The following is a 21,826-nucleotide window of genomic DNA, read 5'->3' as shown; positions in this document are numbered from 1 at the left end:
ACAAAGTTTCGTTGCCCGCAACATTTCATGAAATTGTTCGTTTTTTTAAACACAATTTTTAAATAAGAGGGAAGGACATGTTGAGGTAACCAATGTGATGCTCCACTTATTAGACGAACTCAAAATCAGCACTACAAAAATGCATTTCAGAATGATGAAATGTTTCTCGTACTTACTAAGAAAATGACACAAGCATGAAACATTATATCTTCAGCAACATAGAGAAGCACCAAGACTTGTTTCAAGAAATTCATTCGAGACTTGCAAGCAATCACATATACTTGCCAAGAAAGTTATTAAGTTAGCCGCTACAGTGCAATGCTACAATCAAACAGAGCACAGGGTAGCCTAATCTAGTGTACAAAAGATGTAATCTTGGTGGGTGTAGCTTCCAGACACGACGTTCTGCCATCTACTATCAGGACAAAGCCTCCAGCTCAACATAACATTTGGGCCTTTAATAGTCCACTGAAAAATGACACTGAGAATGAGGGTCACCGAGAAGCATGATACCACAGAAATGCTTCAATAATTTATTAGAATGTGATATATGCTACTGCCCGGAGGCCAAGACAATAAAATGGCGAAGTAAATACCCTTAGCAAAATGCATACTGAAGAAAATACTCCGTATATAATATAATAAAATGCGTGTGTACAATTCCTAGCACAGCTACCACCATCAGCAAATAACCACTTATATCATCACAAGCTCCAACCATGTTGCATAATTATGATGAGGATATTTACTAGCTGAATTTCAGCAAATGGCTCAATGACTAAACTGCAGTAAAATAACTTAGAATATGGGAAGAAATGCTAACATAACTTCAAGAACAGTTGAATCAAATTTAAAAAAATAACATTTCACAGTTAACAAATCACCATGCATAGTCACTACAATAGTAAGCACTGACACTTACAGACATTAACTGTTGTCCACACATACAAGGCAAACAATGCCCAAACAATTAACTTTACAAAATTCAACAAGCCATGTTATACTGATCCATGATACATATTTTAACATTTTACAGACAGACGAGGATCCCGAAGAAAGTTATTCAGGTCAGAAGACTGCACACTAAATCACTAGCTACACACAAATAAATGTGTACACTTTACTATGTAACCAAAAGTTAATTGTTATATAAGACTATAAGAGTAAACAACTGCCCTGAAACAAAATAGCAGTGAATACAGGATATATCTCTACAGTCACTGAGCAGAAATTTTGGTTATACATATAACATATCCAATCCTGCTAGAACTCAGCTGTGAAATTAAACCAGAATTCAGGAACTTCATTGGAGAAATAGTGAAATAAGAAAGCTTACATGATCACAGTTATGGTACACATGTCACTTCAATTATGGGCGTGCCCGCATAAATTCCTCCAAGCGCTCCCATACCTCAAGAGCAGCTGTCCTGTCTTGATGCCTTTTATTTTTACTTATCTGCAGCATAACACAACCATGTTGATGTAACATTTGCGGCACTGAATTTGATTGAAACCAAGAAAATTTCAGCTTTTATCCCATACTCACAGATATGATTTTCACATTCCACTGTTTGACCACCTTGGCTGCCTCCACACTATCATCTTCGAAGCGCACATAGAAACCAATAACTGAGGAAAGTTTCAAGATGTTAGACCACATGAATAGTAAGCCATATATCATGCTGCATGAGAAACAAAACAACCTAGAGTTCCCTTATTTGCACTCAATGCAGCATTTCTTACCAAGTTAATCATATCCTGAAGTGTAGAAATACAATATTAAGAAAACTTTGAAGCAGATATAGAGTAGTCGAATATGGGAGAATAATGTGATCTGAACTTACAGTTGTTAAAACGTTCCTCCAGTATTAAACTGATAGACCTCTTACGAAAAAGGGTGGATGGTAATGTTCAATAGTTGTCACCAAAAGGGAGGGTGGAATCACATATAGTGCAAAGAAGCTAAACAGGGAAGTTCAACTAGTACATGTTTCTGTTTAATTTCCAGAGCAGCAAAAACTAACTTCTTGCTCAAAGCCAATGGTGAAACAAATCTATTTAACTCAGTTGTGATAACAAAGTAAGCTCCTAACAAAATGACATGACACCAAAGCTACCGTGTCCTGTATTTTACTCAAATGAAGCTACATGCATAAATTGTAACGACAATATAGCAACAGGACCATGTCAAACATATTGCAAATGCTTGAAGCATGCCATGTATAAAGAAAGGGTCATGAGCCACACCTCTGTTGAAGATCTCTACATGGTCCTTGAAGGGCCAGTCCTTGAACTGCCACTCCTTGCCGAGCACAAACACGCCCACCACCCGCCCCCAATCGTCCGACTTGAGCGAAGCCGGCTTGTCCCTTACCTCGAATGAGACGGCACCCCCAGCCGCGCCCGCCCTCTCCGCACGAATCAGCTTCTTCTGCACCGTGACGCTCTCCGGCTTGCCTCCCTTGGTCGCCCGCATCCTCTCCTCGCTGGGCACGAACACCCCGTCCTCGAGGAACTCCTTGACGTTGTAGATCGTAATCAGCGTCTGCGAGGCGCTGGGCACGAGGATGATGGGCACGACGCCGTCACCCAGGGCCCTGTCCACGACCTTGGGCTTGGCGAGGGCGGCCGCGCCGGCGCCGGAGTCGGTGCGGGAGGATGGCGCCGCGTCCTTGCCGCCGGCCTTGCGTTGCTCGTCCTGGCGGCGCAGGGCGGCCTGGAAGACGGCGAGGAAGTCGCGGCCGCGGGCGTCGAGGAGCGCGTTGCGGTCCTTGAATGGGCGCTCGAGCGCGCGGATTTGCGCCCCCGTGGTGGCCTCGTCGGCGGCGGCGGGGTCCTCGGGCGGCGGCGAGGGCGGGTGGAGGTGGGTCTCCGGCGGCGCGAAGGCGGAGGGGAGGAGCGGGTCGGCGGTGGGGAGCGAGTTGTGGCCGAAGCGGAGGAAGTCGAGGAAGGTCTTGCGGTCGGGGAGGGAGACGGGCGGGATGCGGCGGAGGCGCGCGGCCTGGATGAAGTCGGTGTGCTTGAGGTCGTGGTGCTGCGCGAGGAAGACGGCGGCGGAGAGCGGGTAGGGGCGGTTGGACTGCTTGGAGGTGAAGGCGGTGGGGGTGTTGGCCGGGAAGGTGTAGTCGGAGCCGAAGAGGATGTCGTCGCCGGAGAAGATGATCTTGTCCAGCTCGTTGCGGGCGGCGTAGTCGCGGAGCACGGAGAGAGGATCCATCGCCGCCGCCTCCGGCGACGCTCGCCTCCTCTGGGTTTGGGTTTTGCTGCCTGCTTTTTCGGCTAGATCCTCCTAGATGGATGGATCTGGCTCGCGGCGTCGGGTCGGAGGAACACCAACGAGGACGACGACGAATTGCTTGCGTGCGTGCTCGCTCGGCCTAACGATTCAGCCCACAAACGTAGTTGGGCTGGGCCCGATGTTAGATAAACTCGTTTATAATTGTTTGCAGCAATGCATGCAGCCTGCCTGTGCTGTGAGAGAGAGCAAGCAATTCGTGTCCTCTAATCTTTATCTAAGAGTTTCTCAAAAAAAAATCTAAGAGATCTTCGTGTTTTTAGGGGAATTACCCATCCGTTCCGTTAGAAACACCCCTAATTCCTAAAGTGATATTAACATTTGCCCTTTGCTTTGCCTTGCCGTGATACTAAATTTACGTTTCATACTTTTACAAAAACATTTGTAATTTAATTGCCGATTTCATGTATGATTTCTCTTTCTTGCTTCTCCTTGAAAAGGTTCATGCTTTAAGCTCAAATCGTTTTTACCGCAACGGCAAAGGTCCCCCTGAGAATCACACAAAGGGGGTGGTATGGTTGCACGCTCGTCACGAAGTAGGAGCAACTCAATGGTTCAAATCAGTGAAGCGGTAGTGTTAAAAAAAAGTCAGTGAAGCAGCCAAGCAGGGGAAATTGTGCAGCGCGGCTCGGGACACATGGCAGAAGGCTCACACCCGCGGCTCAGGATGGATCTGTGCCTCGCTCCAAAAATCGGCACGAATCATAAAGCAATGTGCAGTAATCCTTTTTTTTTACTTCTGATTCTCTAACGGTGGTTGAATCACCTGGTACTTATCACTTGACAATGATTTATTATGGAAAAAAAAGACAAAGTACCATGGATAGAGCAAGGATTGAAAGTGTCCTCGACGAGAAGATGCACGCGATTGCAAAAGAAGTACGGTGGTGGTGGCCATTCTGATTCCTGGATTACAAGGTCTATTTCATTCCAAGGATTGTACTGTACCAATAGTAATCTCCAAGAAACAACGATGAGAATGAGAGGGCAAACGGAATCTTGCAACCCGGACCGGCCCGCCGGCAGAATCCATGCTGACGTGTACGGTGTACCGTAGTCACAGTAGTGTGGCGGTGCGTGGTCTGAAATTGTTGACACAGAATCGCGCCAACACACTCGAATGCGTTAGAACGCGCAGGAGATCATCAAAACGATCTGAACCAGCGATGCCTTGGCAGACCGGTCTGACCGGTTCCGCACACCGGTCTGACCGGTGTGGAGCAGAGAACCGCGAAGACCTAGAAACGCGAGCTCGGGAGGGACCCCGTCGGAGCTTGCGCGGCTAGGGTTGCCCTGAGGTCGTCAGGCCACTCAGAACGTCTTCAAACGTCGTCAAGACGAAGGAAAAAAGCAATCTAGGGTTGAAAAAGACTAGGGTTTTAGAGATAAAAAATAATACGATATTTTGATTGATTCGATTGGGAATACCTCAATCGGCCTTAACCTTTATATTTATAGGCCGGGGAAGTCGTACCTCTATCCAAGTCGGTTTATACAAAAAATTCTAAAATAAAACGAAGCCTACTCGAATTACAACTGGACAGACCGGTCTGACCGGTCGGCCTCTGAACTGCCAGAATTGACTGTCAACATATGCCCCCTACTTTTTTGGTGAGTTTCACAAGCCAAAAAGTAAGAACTATCCTGATGTACATGTTTTACACAGAGCATACAAGTCTAAAAAATAAAACTAAGGGTGATATCCAATACTGGTCATCTTCGTCCTCATGCACATTGCCATACGCTAGGATAGAACTTCTTCAAGTACCTCACATTGATAGCCCTTAGTAGACGCTCACCTTGCACCGTCTCCACCATATACGAATTACCGGAGACAACTTTGATAATCTTATATGGACCCTCCTAACTTGGCGACCATTTGCCAAACTTGTTGCTTTTCATCCCAAGAGGCAAAATTGTCTTCCAAACCAGATTCCCAACCCGAAAAGATTTATGTTTTACCTTTTTGTTGTAAGTTCTGGCCACCCGAAGTTTGTCTTTCTCAATCTCCTTCAAAGCCTTCAAACACTTGTCGGTCACCTCATCAATATTATCCATCATCAAATTATGGTAATCAACAGCGGAGAGGTCATTTTGCTTTGCCAATCTATATGCGTCCTGATTTACATCAACGGGTAAAACGGCGTCTTGACTATACACAAGCTCAAAAGGAGTAACCTTAGTAGCACCATATCTAGATATACGATGAGCCCACAATGCTTCGGATAACACTTCATGCCACCTCTTGGGATTGTCTTCTATCTTCTTCTTGACAAATTTGATCAAAATCTTATTACTAGACTCGGTCTGCCCATTGGCCTGAGCATAGTATGGAGATGAATTGAGCAACTTAATCTTATAAAATTCGGCAAAGGCACGCATCTCTTTTAATATAAATAGAGATGAATCTTGATCTGTTGTCAAAGTTTGTGGAATGCCGAATCTATGAATAATATGCTCAGCAATAAACTCAATTACCTGCTTATATGTCATATTCTTCAAAGGAACCGCTTTGGTCCATTTAGTAAAATAATTCGTAGCAACCAACACGAAGCGATGCCCCTTTGAAGATGGAGGATTAATTTGTCCAATGAAATCCAACCCCCAACCTTGGAACGGCCATGGTCTAATAATAGGATGCATTAACGCAGCATGCACTAATTGCAAATCACCAAACCGCTGACATTCTTTACAAACTTTATAGTATTTAAAACAATCAGATAGCATGGTGGGCCAATAGAAACCGGCCCTTCTAAGTAACCACTTCATTTTGGGAGCTGATTGATGAGTACCACAAATACATTCATGAACCTCACCCATAGCAAACCGGGCATGATCCGACTCTAAACACTTGAGAAGCAAATCTTCAGCAGTTCGACGATAAAGCTCATCGTCAATTAAAACATACTTAAAAGCTAAACGCCGAATATTTCTCTCCGCTCCACGACCAGGATCTCTCAAATATGATATAAGAGGGACCCTCCAATCCTGAGCTTCGGCCGAGACAATTGAATCGTCTTTCTTGGCCGAATCAGAACCAACAGCTGCATTACCGGTCAGACCGGTCTCACCGGTCTCGCTGACCGGTCGGACCGGTGCATCCAGAACTAGACACTCGACTTTCATTTGCATCGGCTTGCGAATGTTGAAATATTTTTTCATAATATTATAGCCAGATGCTTGCTGAGCCAGAGTATTTGCCTTTCTATTCTCTTCCCTCGGAATATGTTTGATAATAAATTCATCGAAAGAAGAAATAATATCGAGGCATTTATCAAGATATGTATTTAGATAATCATTATAGCACTGGCATACCTTAGATACTTGCTGCACCACCAGAAGAGAATCTCCAAAGGCTTCAACATGCTTCACGCCCATGGATTGCAAGAATTCCAAGCCAAATAGAAGAGCCTCATATTTAACTTGGTTATTTGTGCACTCTTCTTTCAATCGGTTTGAAAATTCAAAAACAGCACCATTCGGAGAAATAAGAACAGCACCAATCCCTTGACCATCATCACAAACCGATCCATCAATGTATAACTTCCATGGTGTGCAAGTAATATAGCCGACTTCTATATCGTGCTTGTCATTAATCCGATGCTCAACAATAAAATACACTACAATTTGGCCTCTCATAGATTTTAAAGGTTCACAAGCCAAATCATATTCAACCAAAGCATTAGCCCACTTGCCGATTCTACCACTCAAAATCGGTTTTCGTAACATATGTTTGATCACATCGGTTTGACATACTACTATGCAAGTACTATATAGTAGATAATGCCTTAATTTGGTACAAGCATAATAAAGAGACAAACACAACTTCTCAATAAATGTATACCTCGTCTCCGCATCAATAAGTCATCGGCTTAAATATGTAATGATATACTCCTTCCCTTCGGTTTCTTGAGTCAAAACAGCCCCAATAACCTTGTCTTCAGCAGCCACATAAACTCTGAAAGGTACTCCTCTCCTAGGTGCTTTGAGTACGGGTGGCGAAGACAAATAAACCTTGATCTTCTCAAACGCTTCTTGCTATTTTGCCCCCCAAGTAAATTCGATTTCATCTTTTAACCGAAGAATAGGAGTAAAAGCATCAATCTTCCCAGACAAGTTAGATATAAACCTTCTCAAGAAATTTACCTTGACCAAGAATTTCTGTAAATCCTTCTTGCATGTAGAGGCTTCAACCTTCCTCATGGCTTCAATTCTTTTAAGATCAACCTCTATTCCCTTTTCATGAATAATGAAGCCAAGAAACTTTCCAGCCGATACATCAAAAGCACATTTGAGTGGATTCATCTTCAAACCATACCGGCGCATCCTCTCAAGAGCAAGTCTCAAATCGGCTAAATGATGATCCAAACCGGCCGATTTAATGACAATATCATCATTGTACACCTCCAAGATGACACCAAGCAAATCATGGAAGATTAAATCCATAGCTCTTTGATAAGTAGCACCCGCATTTTTCAAACCAAAAGTCATAACAACCCACTCAAACAAGCCAACAAATCATTTACATCTAAAGGCAGTTTTAGATATATCTTATTCGGTCATGAATATTTGATTGTAACCCGCGTTACCATCAAGAAAACTAATGACACAATGTCCGGAAGCCTCATTGATCAACATATCCGCTATAGGCATAGTATATTCATCCTTGGGAGTAGTTTTATTAAGATATCTAAAATCAATGCACATTCTAATTTTTTCCGAATCCTTTTTTTCAACGGGCACAATATTAGAGATCTAATCAGCATAACGACAAGACCGAATAAATCCAGCATCAAGTAAATGATTAATTTCAGTTTTAATTCGGTCATAAATAATGTGATTGAAACACCTAACCAGTTGTTTATAAGGTCTAAAACTGGCTTTAATCGGTAAACGATGCTCAACAAGATCACGACTTAAACCGGGCATTTCATGATACTCCCAAACAAACCAATCAACATATTCCTTCAATAAATTAACCAAATCGGCTTTATATTCAGCCGATAAATTTTTGTTTACAAAGGTCGGCCTAGGAGTTCCATCACCAATGTCTATCTTTTCTAAAGGATCGGCCGATGCAAACCCTTGGCCCAGCTTGTCTAGATCTTCAGAATCTTCAATGGCTTCACACATATCGTTCGTACGCGCCCGATACTGATCTAGCCTCTGCTGTAACCACTCTGTGTTGGACCAGTCTGACCGGTCGGGGCGTCCGGTCTGACCGGTCGGATCTGTGCATCAAACGGGACTGGACCGGTCTGACCAGTCGGCACAAGCGGTCTGACCGGTCGCTTCTGGAGCTTCTGTTGTACTCATCTGATTTACATTAAATGATTTAACCGATTATCCATCGGCTTTAGTACAGCAGAAACAAAACCATCCTTAGTGCAACTAATCAAATCATAATTGGACAGATCCACGCCCGATAAACACTTGACGTTGTCGTGTGCACTAATAGAATCCGAATCGGCTAAAGCAACAAAGGATGAAGTGTCCCCATGGACAATCTCAACCTCATCGCCATTCTACTGAACAAGAAACTGATGCAAGGTAGAAGGAACACACTGATTTGCATGAATCCAATCCCTCCCAAGAATCAAATTGTAGTTACCTTGCACCTCCGAGACGAAGAAAGCCGTAGCAAGCGTCTTGCTCCCAATGGTGAGCTTCATGGAAGCAACTCCCTTGGCGCTAAGGGGCTCGCTCCCTCCAACACCACTGACCGTCATGTTTGTCTTGATCAAGTCCTCGTCTTGGTCACCGAGCTTCTTGTACAGCGAGTAGGGCATAAGATTTACAATGGCCCCACCATCCACTAGCATGCGAGTCACCAGCTTCCCGTTGATGTGTCCCCTCAGGTAAAGAGTCTTCAGATGGTTGTCCTTCTCGCTTGGCTTTTGGAACACAGTTTCACGGGGCCCAAACAGAAGATGAGCCAAATCCTCTTTCAGAACCACGAAGTAATCCAAAAACAAGTGCACCACATTAATCTCCAAGTTGGTGCGCTCCGGAGACACTTCATAATCCACCAATTCCTCGTCTTCTGCTGTCAGAGGAACTGCTGGGGCTTCGTCTATAGAAGTAACCGAAACGGGCGGTGCCGATTCGGCTGCTGGCTCTGTAGTAGGCTCTACCGGTCTGACCGGTTGGTCAGAGCGGTCTGACCGGTCTGTCTGACCGGTCGGCTGCGGCGGTCCGACCGGTCTGGCTGGCTGATCAGCTATCTTGACCTTCCAAACCTTACTCTGAGGGAACATGAGCATGTATCTTGTATCTGTTGAAGTCCTCATCCCTCATCTTCTCTTTCTCCTGCTCCTTCTTTTCTTTGTTACGAAGGCGCTGCAATTTCCTCTTCTGTGTATGAGTTAAACCTGAAGGGCACCACCTAGGCTGATGGTACTTGTCCGCTGCGCTCTTGCTGCTACCGGCCTCATGATCATTAGCTATTACCGGCTTTTGTGAAGGAACATCAGCGGATTCTTCAATATCCATCGGCTTTTTGCCCGTGTCTTTTATGGGCACTTGGATTTCACCGATTTGAATAACATCGGCTTTAGACTTCTCTGGATCAGCAACAGGCTTCTGCCCCTTGACGCGATACTCAAACCTTGGAACAGGAGCCTGGCCCGGCCTCTGGTGAGACCGGTCTGACCGGTCCATGGCGATCGGTCTGACCGATGCATCCTGCAGCACTGGACCAGATTGGCGTGGCCCCAATCGGTCATGCACGGGTACTCTGGAGCTTTCTCTTTGATAATGTGGAGGATAAGGCATCAGAAAGCTCTGCATTCATATCCCTCCATGCTCCCATGTCGCATTTGTCGCATTTGAAGCTGGAGGCACCCATGGCATGGTAGCACACATCTGGGGAGGATACAATGTGACAACATCACCCCTGCGCCCGCTGGATTCCCTCTTTGAGGACACTGGACGGTCTTGACGCGGTGGTGATCGCGGTCTCTTTTTTAGCGGTCGATCGTTTTGAACGGCCTTTGTGTACTTGTTCAACAACTGGTTGAAGGTGGGCTTCTGATTAGCTGTTCTTCCCTGCACCTTCACCTCGTTGGTCTTCCAAGTACCCACTTCCGGACGCTTTGGCTTGAAAGCCCGAGGACGGTCACTAGAGCGGTCTGACCGGCTGGAGGAACTAGTCTAACCGGTCGGACCGGTCGGAGACACCAGTCTGACCGGTCGTGCTTGATCAGCAGACCGATTTTCTGGTGGAGAGCTTCCTTGCCCCCCCCCCCCCGAGTATGGGATTTCTGACTATGATCTTCAGAGTATCCTTGCCATCATCAGTCTTCTCCTTGATGACTTCCCGAGCAAGGATTTTGTCACTTGTATACAACGGTCTTGGATCACCGATGACAACATTCTTCCCCTTAGCTCTTTCGGATTTTTCCGGCCGAATGAGCACCTTTGGATTGTTCAATTCCAGCATATGAACAGGGAAATGAGCTTTGTCAATTTGTATCTCAAAAAGTACCAATCGTCCTTCATTAATGGCCGATTGTACCTGTCGACGGAAAACATTACAATCATTAGTAGCATGAGATGTAGAGTTATGCCACTTACAATATGCATGTCGTTTGAGCTCATCGGGAGATGGAATAGCATGTGACAATCGGATGTTACCGTTTTTAAGTTATTCATCAAAAATCCAATCACATTTAGAAACATCAAAAGTAAATTTCAGCTCCTCTTGCCGATTCTTTTGAATCGGCTTGAGAGACGGAACTGAACCGGGTTTGGCCTTTGATGGCCAAACAAATTCAGCAGCGTATACCTCCTTGCTATCATCGTCCGAACTATCTGAATCATGATCAAGAATATGCGTGTTGGACCGATGAGCCTTGAAGGTATCTTTGGCATTTTTAAGTTTAAACTCTAAACCCATGACTTTGACTTGCAAGAAATTCACGGTATGATATTCAAAACCCTCGAGTTTCTCTTTCAAATAAGAACGTAAACCATTAAATGCCAAATCCGCCAAATCTTTTCCAGAAATCATCAAACTAAAACACCGATTTTTAATTTCTTTAAATTTTTTGAAATAATCTGAAGAAGATTCATCCCGTCCTTACTTAATCGATGTTAAGTCCAACAATTTCGCTTCGGTCTCCCCGCTAAAGAAGTGATCATGAAACTTATGCTCCAACTGAGCCCAATTGCGAATAAAATTAGGAGCAAGCGAGGAAAACCAAGAGAAAGTCGTTCCAATCAAAGATAAAGAAAATAAATGCACACGCAAAGCATCATTGAAACCGGCTTCTCCCAACTGCAAGACATATTGACTAACGTGTTCCCAAGTCGTACGAGAATTATCACCATTAAATTTAGTAAACTCAGGAATACGCCAACCAGCAGGAAAAGGGGTAAAATCAAACTCGGCGGGATAAGGTTTTTGATACAAACGCGTAGTACCCATATCCACCCCAAGCTTACTTTTAATCGCATTTGCCAGATCTTCTTTGAACTTAAGGAGATCGGCCTGATAGTGCTGGCTGGTATAAAACTCAAAAAAACGGTGTGCATTAGAATTTCCATGCGCCATCGTGTGTGAAGAAGTCGGCATCGGTCCTTGGTTAGGTCCAGATCCTCGTGGCCCTCCCGCTACAGTAGTAGTGCGAGATGGTGTATACAGTGACAACTCATTAGTTCGGCTAGGGGCAGCCGAACCTGGAATTGTCTCGAGAGGCGTCGGCGACGGTACTGAGTAACCGGTCTGATAACCGGTCTGACCGATCATACCGGTCTGACCGGTCTGTGGGACCGGTCCGGCAGGTGCAGTGTGCACGGTCGACGGTGGTGGGGTTTGCCCTGGGAACGAGTTCAGCGGCATACCATAGAGTGGTTCAGGTGTGAACTCAAGGGTAGCCGAACTCGGATCTGATGAGTTAGGATCTGACATGGGTTGTTTACCTTTAAGCGCGTCAACATCACTACTCCATTTAATTAAAACGTCACCCGTAGCAGCTTGTGCAGCAATAATCTTTTGATCCATCATGGATGACATTCTATCAAACATATCAGAGGGAGAGAGGCTTACATTGGGGATCTCCTAAATCTTATCCTGGCTAAGCTTGAGAGATGGCAGTATAAACTCCTCCACCCTCTTGACGAGGCCACCACGATCCTTCTTGAAGCCCTTCAAGAATTGTGCCTTGACGTGCTCCTCCACAAGAAGGTAGGCCTTGCGCTCCTCTTCGGTGAGCTCCTCCATTGTAGCTGTGATGATGTTTTTTTTGTCGATCTCTGAAGAGCCCATCTTCTTCAAGGAGTAGATTAGATCGGTTTTAAAACCAGATTAATCTTTCCCCAGCGGAGTCGCCAAAAAGTGTGTTGACACAGAATCACGCCAACACACTCGAATGCGCTAGAACGCGCAGGAGATCGTCAAAACGATCTGAACCAGCGATACCCTGGCGGACCGGTCTAACCGGTGTGGAGCAGAGAACCGCGAAGACCTAGAAACGCGAGCTAGGGTTGCTCTGAGGTCGGCAGGCCACTCAGAACGTCTTCAAACATCGTCAAGACGAAAGAAGAAAGCAATCTAGGGTTGGAAAAGACTAGGGTTTGAGAGATAAAAAGTAATGCGATATTTTGATTGATTCGATTGGGAATACATCAATCGGCCTTAGCCTTTATATTTATAGGCCGGGGAAGTCGTACCCCTCTCCAAGTCGGTTTATACAAGAATTTCCAAAATAAAATAAATCCTACTCGGATTACAACTGGACAGATCGGTCTGACCGGTCAGCCCGACCGGTCAGACCGGTCGGCCTCTGAACTGCCAGAATTGGCTGTCAACAGAAATCAGAATCCTCTCTCAAGTCAACACCATGGACAACTCCTCTAGTCTCTGGTCAAGCCCGCCGGCTCGTCCAGGTCCGGCTACATATACCTGTCGGTAGAGTGGCTGCCTGCTCGAGCTCGAGGTGTTGAGGGCCGGCATGGAGCTCGAGCAGGGAGGATCCCCGGCGGCGGAGCCTGGTGACGAGGAGGTCACCCTCTGCGAGTTCACGCTGTCGGACGTGAACGCCGAGGCGTTCATGTCGTGGGCGTCGGACCCGCGCGTGGCCCGCTTCCAGCGCCGCGACGCCGGGGAGGACGGGCGCGCACTCAGGGCGTCCGTGGGGCCGGGTACTGCGTGGAGCGCGCGCACTGGGGCCGCGGCGTGGTGACGCGCGCGGTGCGGGCGGCGGTGGAGGCCGTGTTCGCGGCGTGGCCGTGGCTGCTGCGCCTGGAGGCCGTGGCCGACGTGGAGAACCCGGCATCGCGGCGCGTGCTGGAGAAGGCTGGCTTCGTCAGGGAGGGGACGCTGCGAAGGGGGTCCCTATCTATCTTGTGGAAGATAGATAAGCCATTCATCTTTAAAGCCCATGAGGCCCAAATTAGATTCAACATTATCTAAAAATATTTCAACATTTTGACATAATGGATTCAACATCTCTTATAAACTATTTCAACATTTGGATATAATAGATTCAATATTTATTAAACCTATGTCAACATTTTTTTTAGGGGAGCGGGGCTTCTCTCCGAACTCCGACGCCGGCGGCAGCGCTCCCCGCGGCAGCCAGGCGCGGCGGAGAGGCGGCCGGCGGGCGGCCGGGAGGGCGCAACGGTGGCGGCGGTGCAGGGGAGGGCCGCGGGCAGCGCGGAGCGCCGGGAGCAGGGCGGTGGCGGCCGGGGCCGCGGCGGCGGGGTACGGGAGGGCCGTGGGCGGCGCGGAGCATGGCCGCGGCGGCGGTGCAGGGGAGGGCCGCGGGCGACACGGAGCACCGAGAGCAGGTGGCGGCGAGCGGAGCCACCGGGAGCAGAGGTGGCGGCGGTGCACGGGGTAGGGGAAGGAGGAGGAGGCCGGGCCGGGGGCGCGGCGGCGCACGGCCGCGGGGCAGCCCCCGGCGATAGGTGGCGGCGGGCAGTGGGAGGGAAGAGGGAGAATGTAGGAGGTGGGGATTATAGTTTAGGTGGGATCCAATGGTTGCAGTTGATTTGCACGAATCTCATACACTGGAAGATGATTAGAAAAACAAAATTCTGAAAGATATATAGGTTCCACGCGCTGCGGAAGTACATCGTGCTCAAGGGCAGGCCCAGGGACATGGTCATGTTCAGCCTCCTCGATACGGACCGTCGCCAGCAGATGAAGCCCGTCGAGCCCAGTGGGCCGTAAATGGGCTGCGATGCTCTCTCCCTGGGCTTTCCTCAGCAACGCACAGTCGTAGCGCATTCTGATTCTGTAACGTTGTATTGAGAGTACTCTTGTATGTATGCCATGCCACGTATGATCTGTGAGTGCATATAAAAAATAAGAAATTTTGAAGGTAGGATGGAGAGAAGATAAGATCACCTGTAGTGCGTGCAACATTGTTAATTAGCCGTAGCATCATGTTCTTATCCATACGACCGATCGACCGCGACGACACGCTTGATGCAAACCGTGGTACATCCAAGCCGTGCGGTTGCACCGATGCGCACGCCTCCAAGGCAAAGCTAGCTCATCAGGGCAGCAATGGAACCGCCGGCCGGCGACGGCGACGGCGACGCGCAGGACCGGCAGCGACGGGACGACGGAGACGCCCCCGCGGCCGCGGCGCCGGTCGTGTCGCTGCGGCCGCTGGGCCTGGCGGACGCGGACGCCTTCATGGCGTGGGCGTCGGACGACCGCGTGATGCGGTTCCTGAAGCGGCCGCTCTGCGCCACCCGGGAGCAGGCGGTGGCGCAGATCCGGGACACCGTGCTGGGCCACCCGTGGTTCCGCGTCGTCTGCGTCGGCGGCCGCCCCGTGGGGCAGGTCTCCGTGTGGCCGTACGCCGACGAGGGCGGCCGCAGGGCCAACCTCGGCTACGCCCTGGCGCGGGACCACTGGGGCCGGGGCATCGCCGCCGCCGCCATCAGGATGGTAGCTCTCTGATCGATCGGCTGGTTCGCTTCGCAGCTTGATCGTTCTTGGGCCATGGCGTTCGTGACCGACTGACCGTCGTGTCTCCACGCGTGCGCAGGTGGTGGGGAGGGTGTTCGACGACCTGCCGGGGCTGGAGCGGCTGGAGGCGGTGACGGACGTGGAGAACGTGCGGTCGCCGCGGGTGCTGGAGAAGGCCGGCTTCCAGAGGGAGGGGGTGCTCCGCAGGTACATCGCCGGACGCGGCGGCGGCCAGGCCAGGGACGCCGTGATCTACAGCTTCCTGTCGTCCGACCGACCGCCTGTGAGGCCGTGACTCGCAATGGTCGCAGTGGCTCGAGTTCAGAAGAATTCCCTGTTACAAGAGAGCCAGAATGGTAGTGTACTGATGTTGTGACTTGTGAAAAAGGAGGGAAACAGTGCACGCATCTTGAATCCAACATTGTAACGCAATTAGAAATATCTGTTTTCTTCCATCAAGTCCCAATTTGCATTTTCTAAATAAAAAAAGAGCACTGTACACGCAGTCTCAACAGAAAAGGGAAAAGAAGTCAAGTCGCTCCGGGGAATGATGTAGATAGGGTATTTGACTTGACGACCTTGTCAACATTTCTTAGAAAATACTAAAAAAATGAAATTTTGTTAAACAGTGCTGGACATCATCAAGTTCGAATACCCTGATTCCTGACTTTTGAGTACTACGCTCCATATTTGAACGCCCAAGAAAACCACGAATTATTTGACCCATTAAAATATATTTTCAGGTGTTAAGACTAATGCCATTAAACAATACCCAAAACTTGCTTCCATTCATCTGCGAATCTTATTATAGGGGCAGCAAACATTAGCTGTCAGCGACTCAGAGTTGATTATCTGGCCTGAATAAACTGCCGTCCATGAATGATACTGGTTGGGTATCGGACTATATGACCATGTCAGAATCTTTTAAATAATGTTCCACGTAATCAAGTACTCCCTCCGTTTCAAAATGCAGGTCGTTTTGGCTTTTCTAGATTCATATATTTTGCTATGTACCTAGACATATGTTATATTTAGATGCATAGCAAACACTATGAATCTAGAAAAGCCAAAACGACCTGCATTTTGAAACGGAGGGAGTACGAATATTCTGACTTCTGAGTCCTACACTTCATACTAAATGACCTAAGATAATGAATAATTAGATCAATTATAATACCTTTTTCTTCTGGGGGTACAAACTGATGTTGCAAAACAATTCCCTAAAAATTATTCCATCGATTCCACGAATCTTATTATAAGTGCAGCACACATTAGCTGTGCAGAGTTGATAATTTGCTTCAATAAACAGCATTAAAATATCTAAATGGAACAATAATGTAAATGCATTTTTCTTTTCTTTTCTTTTCTTTTTTAGAGAGAGAGAGAGAGAGAGAGAGAGAGAGAGAGAGAGAGAGAGAGAGAGAGAGAGAGAGAGAGAGAGAACACTAGCAAGCGAAATCAGATGAAGTCAAAACTGCATCTTTTTCACTGAATCGCCCGGCCATATCAGTTAGGCAAAAATATGGCCACAAACCTCCATGCGAATGTCTCCAAGAAAAGTTCCATGGTCAAAAGTTGCAGTGTCCTCTGCCATGATTAACAACTGCTAAAGCACAAGCGCTTGATTCACAATAATTTCATATGCTGTGCCAAGTGCCAACGCAATGATGCAGAAGAGCAGCAGCAACCAAAGGCAGGGGAAAGGGGAGAAGAATCAAACAGTCCACAGAACAAAGCATGCAGCAGATGAATGAGCTCATAAACAATGCCAGGACAAATCGCAATCAGCATCGGTCCAGCACACTCCCAGGGCTCCAATTACAGGAAACACTATGATGATTAGGGGTTGTTGAGCTGTTAGTATACTTGTGGGGGCTCCTACAGTTTATTACAGGTGATTGGCAGGGTTGCTGGCTGGCTGGCCCCCATGAGCTAGTCCAGCTGCTACACCAAGCTCCACCCAACCTGGGACTGTGAGGTAAACTTTTCTCAAGATGCTTAGCCCTTGTTTTGTCCTCTGAATCACTGAAAAAGTTGTGTTGTTTTCTCCAACATCTTTCCTTTTGGCAAATTGATATATTGTACAAATCTGATACTGATGGGTGATCATGCACACAATATGATGATTGACACAAGAGAAACAGAGCAGAGGGGCTATCTTTTCTTCAATTTGCTTTGGAATTCACTCTGGGAGTCACATGAATAAACATAGAAGTAGAACAGGAGCATCAGAACTTGCAACTAACCAGGAAAGTCGCATGAACAAGAAGTCCAGATCAAAAGTGGGCGACAAAGGTCTTTAATCCGCAAAAGACTAAATCATTCCCTCCTCCATGACCAAAAACAGCATGCAATCTCGCAAAGGTGACACAACAAAAAGGAAGAAAAAAGAAGCAAAAAAAAATGTCTCGGTTATTCAGGATCATCATGCCTTCTCCTCCACTAACATCCTCTTTTCGATCATCATCTAGCGCAAATTGTCCACTGCTTCATCGAAAAGCATCTCCTGGTACCGGCACTCACTGCTGCAGAATGCTTTGTCACCTCTGGTGAAAAAAGAGAGAAAAAGGGCCAATTATATCATAACACAACAGTGATGACCTAACTTCTGAATTATAAAAGTGAGTCAATTGCCCTGTTCATGCTATGTCTTTGAGAACAGAACAGGGACAAATAAAACTACTGTGCTCGAGGAATTATAGCATCAGAAGATGTGAAGCAAAAATGTTTTTTTGGAGCACATATCAAAGCTAGTGTTTAGCACTCAAATGGATCATGTGCAGCAAGCAAGGAAAAATGAGAACTAGACATTGCGCGAATCCCTTTCGCCGTCTTATCCAAGCAAACTATGTATATCTTTTGGTAACAAGAGGCTGTCAAACTCACAACTACGATGTCAAAACTTTTGTTTTTGGTGATGATAGCTGGTCCTGCTCATGGTCAGGAGAAGTTTGGAGTAGGAGCACCAAGACAAGCACGGCTTGGGACGTGGACCTCATTTAGCAACATCAATGGGTGCCAAATAATTTATTCCCTTGGAATTTGTTAGTATACCCCCCTGCACTAGGATAATGAACTCCTTTGCGTAGTTTTCTATGTGAAAGCGAAACATAACAGTCGAGAATTATAAATGTTAAGCAGCTACTCCAAGTAAACACAGGGCTTGATGCACAATAGCACTGTATTTTTAATATGTGGCTTAAACAAAGAGCAAGTCTCCCATGGAAAGCAACAGGGAATCGAAACATCATAATCACAAATGGGCAAGCAACTGGTTTCCGGTGACCAGTGCCTAGTATATTGAATTAAAAGGGTATCAAACTATCAGCGAAGATTGGTCGGGTAAAAGCCAATATAATCTTGATAAGATCCACTGAAGATGTATTGTATAACTCACACTCCAATCAGAAAGTCATAAACGTCTCTAACATTAGAACTACTCATCAAGGTCCCCAGGCAATGATGGAAGCCATCTCCATGTCAAATAAATAGTACATTAAGAATGCAATATTTTTTGCCTTAAATCAATTCGTGTCAGACATACAGGAGTATTCACTACATCTAACTATCTAGGCAGCAATTACAAAATAGGTGTCATTTTACATTACTGCATAGCTAATAGGAAGAACATGCACTAGGAGAACATTATGCATTTTCAATTTTAGTTTCAAATACTAAGTTCATTTTACCGCTGCACCCTTTAAACCTTAAACACGTAACACATGAATTGCGTGGAGGTTTCTCTGAATGTGTTATTTTGTTTTTGCTGATGTGTGGTTCAGATCTAGCGGATCTTGTTCCCAAAGTTGGTGTCCTAAGATTAGAATATCATTGTGTAATTTTCAGTAGTCTGACAGCGATTTCACCTTCCTAATATATTAACAGGCCATTTATGCTTGTAACATTGTGACTTGTGAGCAGGAAGCAGAGAAACCCAAATGAATCACTGAAATACCGCGACTAGTTCTTCAAGACTTCTAGTGTCAGTAGCTGAAAACTGGCAGTAATGTTCTGAACTGTCAAGAACCCAAATGGATTTTCATTCAGAAATCATAACTGCAGAAACAGAAGGAAACCAGGAGATAATTCTCACCGATAGATGAAGATGTCACTGCCGTGCCCAAGTTGCTTGTTGCATGCGTGGCAAGAGCTCAAGAAGCCACTCGCCACAGCCGCGCCGCCGTCATCAGCAGCGCCGGCGCCTTTGTCCATCTTCCCGACGAGCACATCCCCGCAGCTCTCAACTATGCAGTCGTCGAAGATGTGCCTGGTCCTTGGGTTGGGGCCCCGCGAGATGACGCAGGTGTAGTCCTCCGACATGGCCACTTCCCCGGGCGCCACGGCCCCGGCGAAAACCCTGGCGGACGGCGAGCTGACCACCTCCGGCAGGAACCTCCTGGCGGGCGACAGCACGGCCAGCTGCGCGTCCCGGTTCTTGACGCCGAACTCAATCGGGGAGGACACGAGCTCGACGGCCCTGCCGGAGGGGACCTGGATCCTGAGCTGGGACCCGAACACCACCTTGCCGCCGCCGAGCTTGGCGCCCCCGTGGTCCCGGAGCACGTCAGCGAGGCCGACGCCGGCAGGCTCCGGTGCGACAGCCGCGTCCACGTGGTGCGCCCGCCTGAGGCTCCGCTCCGACAGGAACGGGGGCAGCGCGGAGCAGCAGAACTGCTTGGTCTCGAGAATGGAGGTGGGGCTCATGGCCGACGAGGGGCCCTCAGTGGAGCCGTCCAGGAGCCCCGCCTGGGGCAGCGCCATCGCCATGAACGGCCTCGGGGACGGGAACACGGGGACGGAAGAAGACGGATGCCTCGGCGATTGGGCGGCCGTGGCCGCGGGGGGCTCAGCCACGAGGCCGCCTGCTCCTCCTCCTTGCTTGGCACCGCCACCAACCGCTCTCCTCGATCTGTTGGGCAGCATGGCGTCCCTGCGCGAGTGTGAGCAGGCAGGCGGTGCCATCAGCAATGATGAAAGGAGAAAAGATGGCAACTTCTGCGACCGCTTTTGTTGCGTAGTCGCTTTAAAGAATGAACAGAGACGGCGCAGAGGACGAAAAAAGCTCACCAGAAAGCAGCCTCCTCCTTGGATGGATCAAACCCGGCAGCGATGGCCGGCCGCTCCTACCACCTCCGCATTGCTCCGGCCTCGGATTCGATCAGAAGTTCAGAACTCAAAGCTTCCACCCGCTCTGCCTCCCAGCGACGCAGGAACGCAAGCCTCCGATCGACGAGACGAATGGGAACGAAAACGAAGAAGGAAGAGCACACACGGATATCTATCAACGAAACCACTCCGAGAGACGGACTAGAAACTGTCGCCGGAAACCGCCGCCCGGATCGGGGGGGGGGGGGGGGGGGGGGGGGCAAACCAAGCCCGGGAGGGAAAACCCCGGAAAGGCGTCTGCTCGATTCTGCGGTTCTTGGGCGGTGGGGTGGGGTTCTTGTATTTATACAAGGCCCGGAGCCTGGATTTTTTTTTCTCGGCTAATCTTCCATTTTCCCCGGGGGCAATGGAGAGAAAACGTTCGACAGCACGGAGAGGCTTCTTCTTCCTCCTCTCGCACTTCTCCTTTCCCGGCCGGGGGGAGGGGGGAAGGGGAGAATGGCAGTGGGAGTCGTATTTAACTCTATTTAAAACCTGCACACGCGCGCATCACCACCAATTTTAGAGACTAGTAGGAACAGATCGTCAGGATTTCTTTTCCGCTGTAATTTTTCTGGTTGATGAATTCGCTGCGATTTATTTGTCCGATGTGAATGTGATGTTTGGTGATGATGCAAGTGCAATGGCTTAACCACCGCTGGTTAATTGCGGTCGTACTTGCGATCATGATTGCGCTACAATGTATCTTTTGCACGATAAAGTAAGCGGAAACACGGGTTGTGGGCAAACGGTGACGGTGTGACGCAAAGGAGGGGGTTTATTCTCCTTTGGGACGAATATTAGGCTGAATCCCCTCAGATCCATACTACTTTTTTTAAAATGTATGTTTCAACTAAATTTATGTCATTCTTAATGGGTTTCATGAAGAGCTTCGTAGCATTAAATTTCATGTCACATCATTATTTTTTTCTCACAGAGAATAGAGAAGGAGAAAGTTTCATAGAATGGGAGATGAGTTTCATCCATGAAACTCAGCCGGCACAATTATCTAATTGTCAGTTTTGGTAACTGTGCTATGAAACTGTACATTGAAGCAGATCTACAAACAGAAAGAGATCTACTTACAATCAAATGTTTCACGTGAAGCCACATAGAATCCTATATGAATACTTTACTAATTGGAGACTTCTTTTGAAGCCTCACGAAAGTCACCTAGGATCTTAGGTGGACACTCTAAAAATAGACTAAAATAACCCTCTAAACATCTGACCATCAATCCGACAACTTTAATCATAATAGTCATTGGATCTGTTATCTTTTCTAATAAAATTACCCATCTTTGCTATTATGAAAATAGACTAAAATAACCCTCTAAACATGTGTCTAAATTACTAACCTCAGCTACTATAAAAAAATCTAAAATAACTCATAATCTTTGTATAAAATTACCGACCTACGCTATTATTAAAATAATATAAATAATATCCTAAATTTGC

General features: G+C 47.3%; 3 protein-coding genes and 1 pseudogene across 5 annotated transcripts; 2 read left to right on the top strand and 2 right to left on the bottom strand.

Annotated features, from left to right (window-relative positions):
* Positions 1–86: 86 nt before the first annotated feature.
* LOC120691198 (protein CDC73 homolog) lies at positions 87–3,512 on the bottom strand. 2 transcript variants are annotated; one of them, XM_039974215.1, is made up of 4 exons: positions 2,248–3,512; positions 1,547–1,629; positions 1,337–1,456; positions 87–481 (listed from the first exon to the last, which is right to left on the bottom strand). In XM_039974215.1, the coding sequence occupies exons 1-3, from the start codon at positions 3,215–3,217 to the stop codon at positions 1,370–1,372; spliced, it is 1,140 nt and encodes a 379-aa protein (XP_039830149.1). In that variant the 5' UTR covers positions 3,218–3,512; the 3' UTR covers positions 87–481; positions 1,337–1,369. The 2 variants fall into 2 exon arrangements, with proteins under 2 accessions (XP_039830149.1, XP_039830148.1); XM_039974214.1 differs by having other exon boundaries at positions 87–468.
* Positions 3,513–13,107: 9,595 nt separating this feature from the next.
* Positions 13,108–14,620, top strand: LOC120687332 (annotated as a pseudogene).
* Positions 14,621–14,636: 16 nt separating this feature from the next.
* LOC120687331 (uncharacterized N-acetyltransferase YoaA-like) lies at positions 14,637–15,723 on the top strand. The gene is made up of 2 exons (XM_039969304.1): positions 14,637–15,203; positions 15,304–15,723. The coding sequence occupies exons 1-2, from the start codon at positions 14,814–14,816 to the stop codon at positions 15,517–15,519; spliced, it is 606 nt and encodes a 201-aa protein (XP_039825238.1). The 5' UTR covers positions 14,637–14,813; the 3' UTR covers positions 15,520–15,723.
* A 1,640-nt stretch (positions 15,724–17,363) lies between these two features.
* LOC120690592 (FCS-Like Zinc finger 8-like) lies at positions 17,364–20,842 on the bottom strand. Of its 2 annotated transcripts, XM_039973298.1 has the most exons (4): positions 20,292–20,842; positions 19,318–20,154; positions 19,180–19,240; positions 17,364–17,770 (listed from the first exon to the last, which is right to left on the bottom strand). In XM_039973298.1, the coding sequence occupies exons 2-4, from the start codon at positions 20,145–20,147 to the stop codon at positions 17,765–17,767; spliced, it is 897 nt and encodes a 298-aa protein (XP_039829232.1). In that variant the 5' UTR covers positions 20,148–20,154; positions 20,292–20,842; the 3' UTR covers positions 17,364–17,764. The 2 variants fall into 2 exon arrangements, with proteins under 2 accessions (XP_039829232.1, XP_039829231.1); XM_039973297.1 differs by lacking the exon at positions 19,180–19,240 and having other exon boundaries at positions 20,292–20,837.
* Positions 20,843–21,826: the final 984 nt, after the last annotated feature.

The sequence above is a fragment of the Panicum virgatum genome, chromosome 9N (assembly GCF_016808335.1).
Source record: "Panicum virgatum strain AP13 chromosome 9N, P.virgatum_v5, whole genome shotgun sequence".
In the NCBI taxonomy this organism is placed as follows: domain Eukaryota; kingdom Viridiplantae; phylum Streptophyta; class Magnoliopsida; order Poales; family Poaceae; genus Panicum; species Panicum virgatum.
This window is presented reverse-complemented; position numbering and strand designations above follow the sequence as displayed.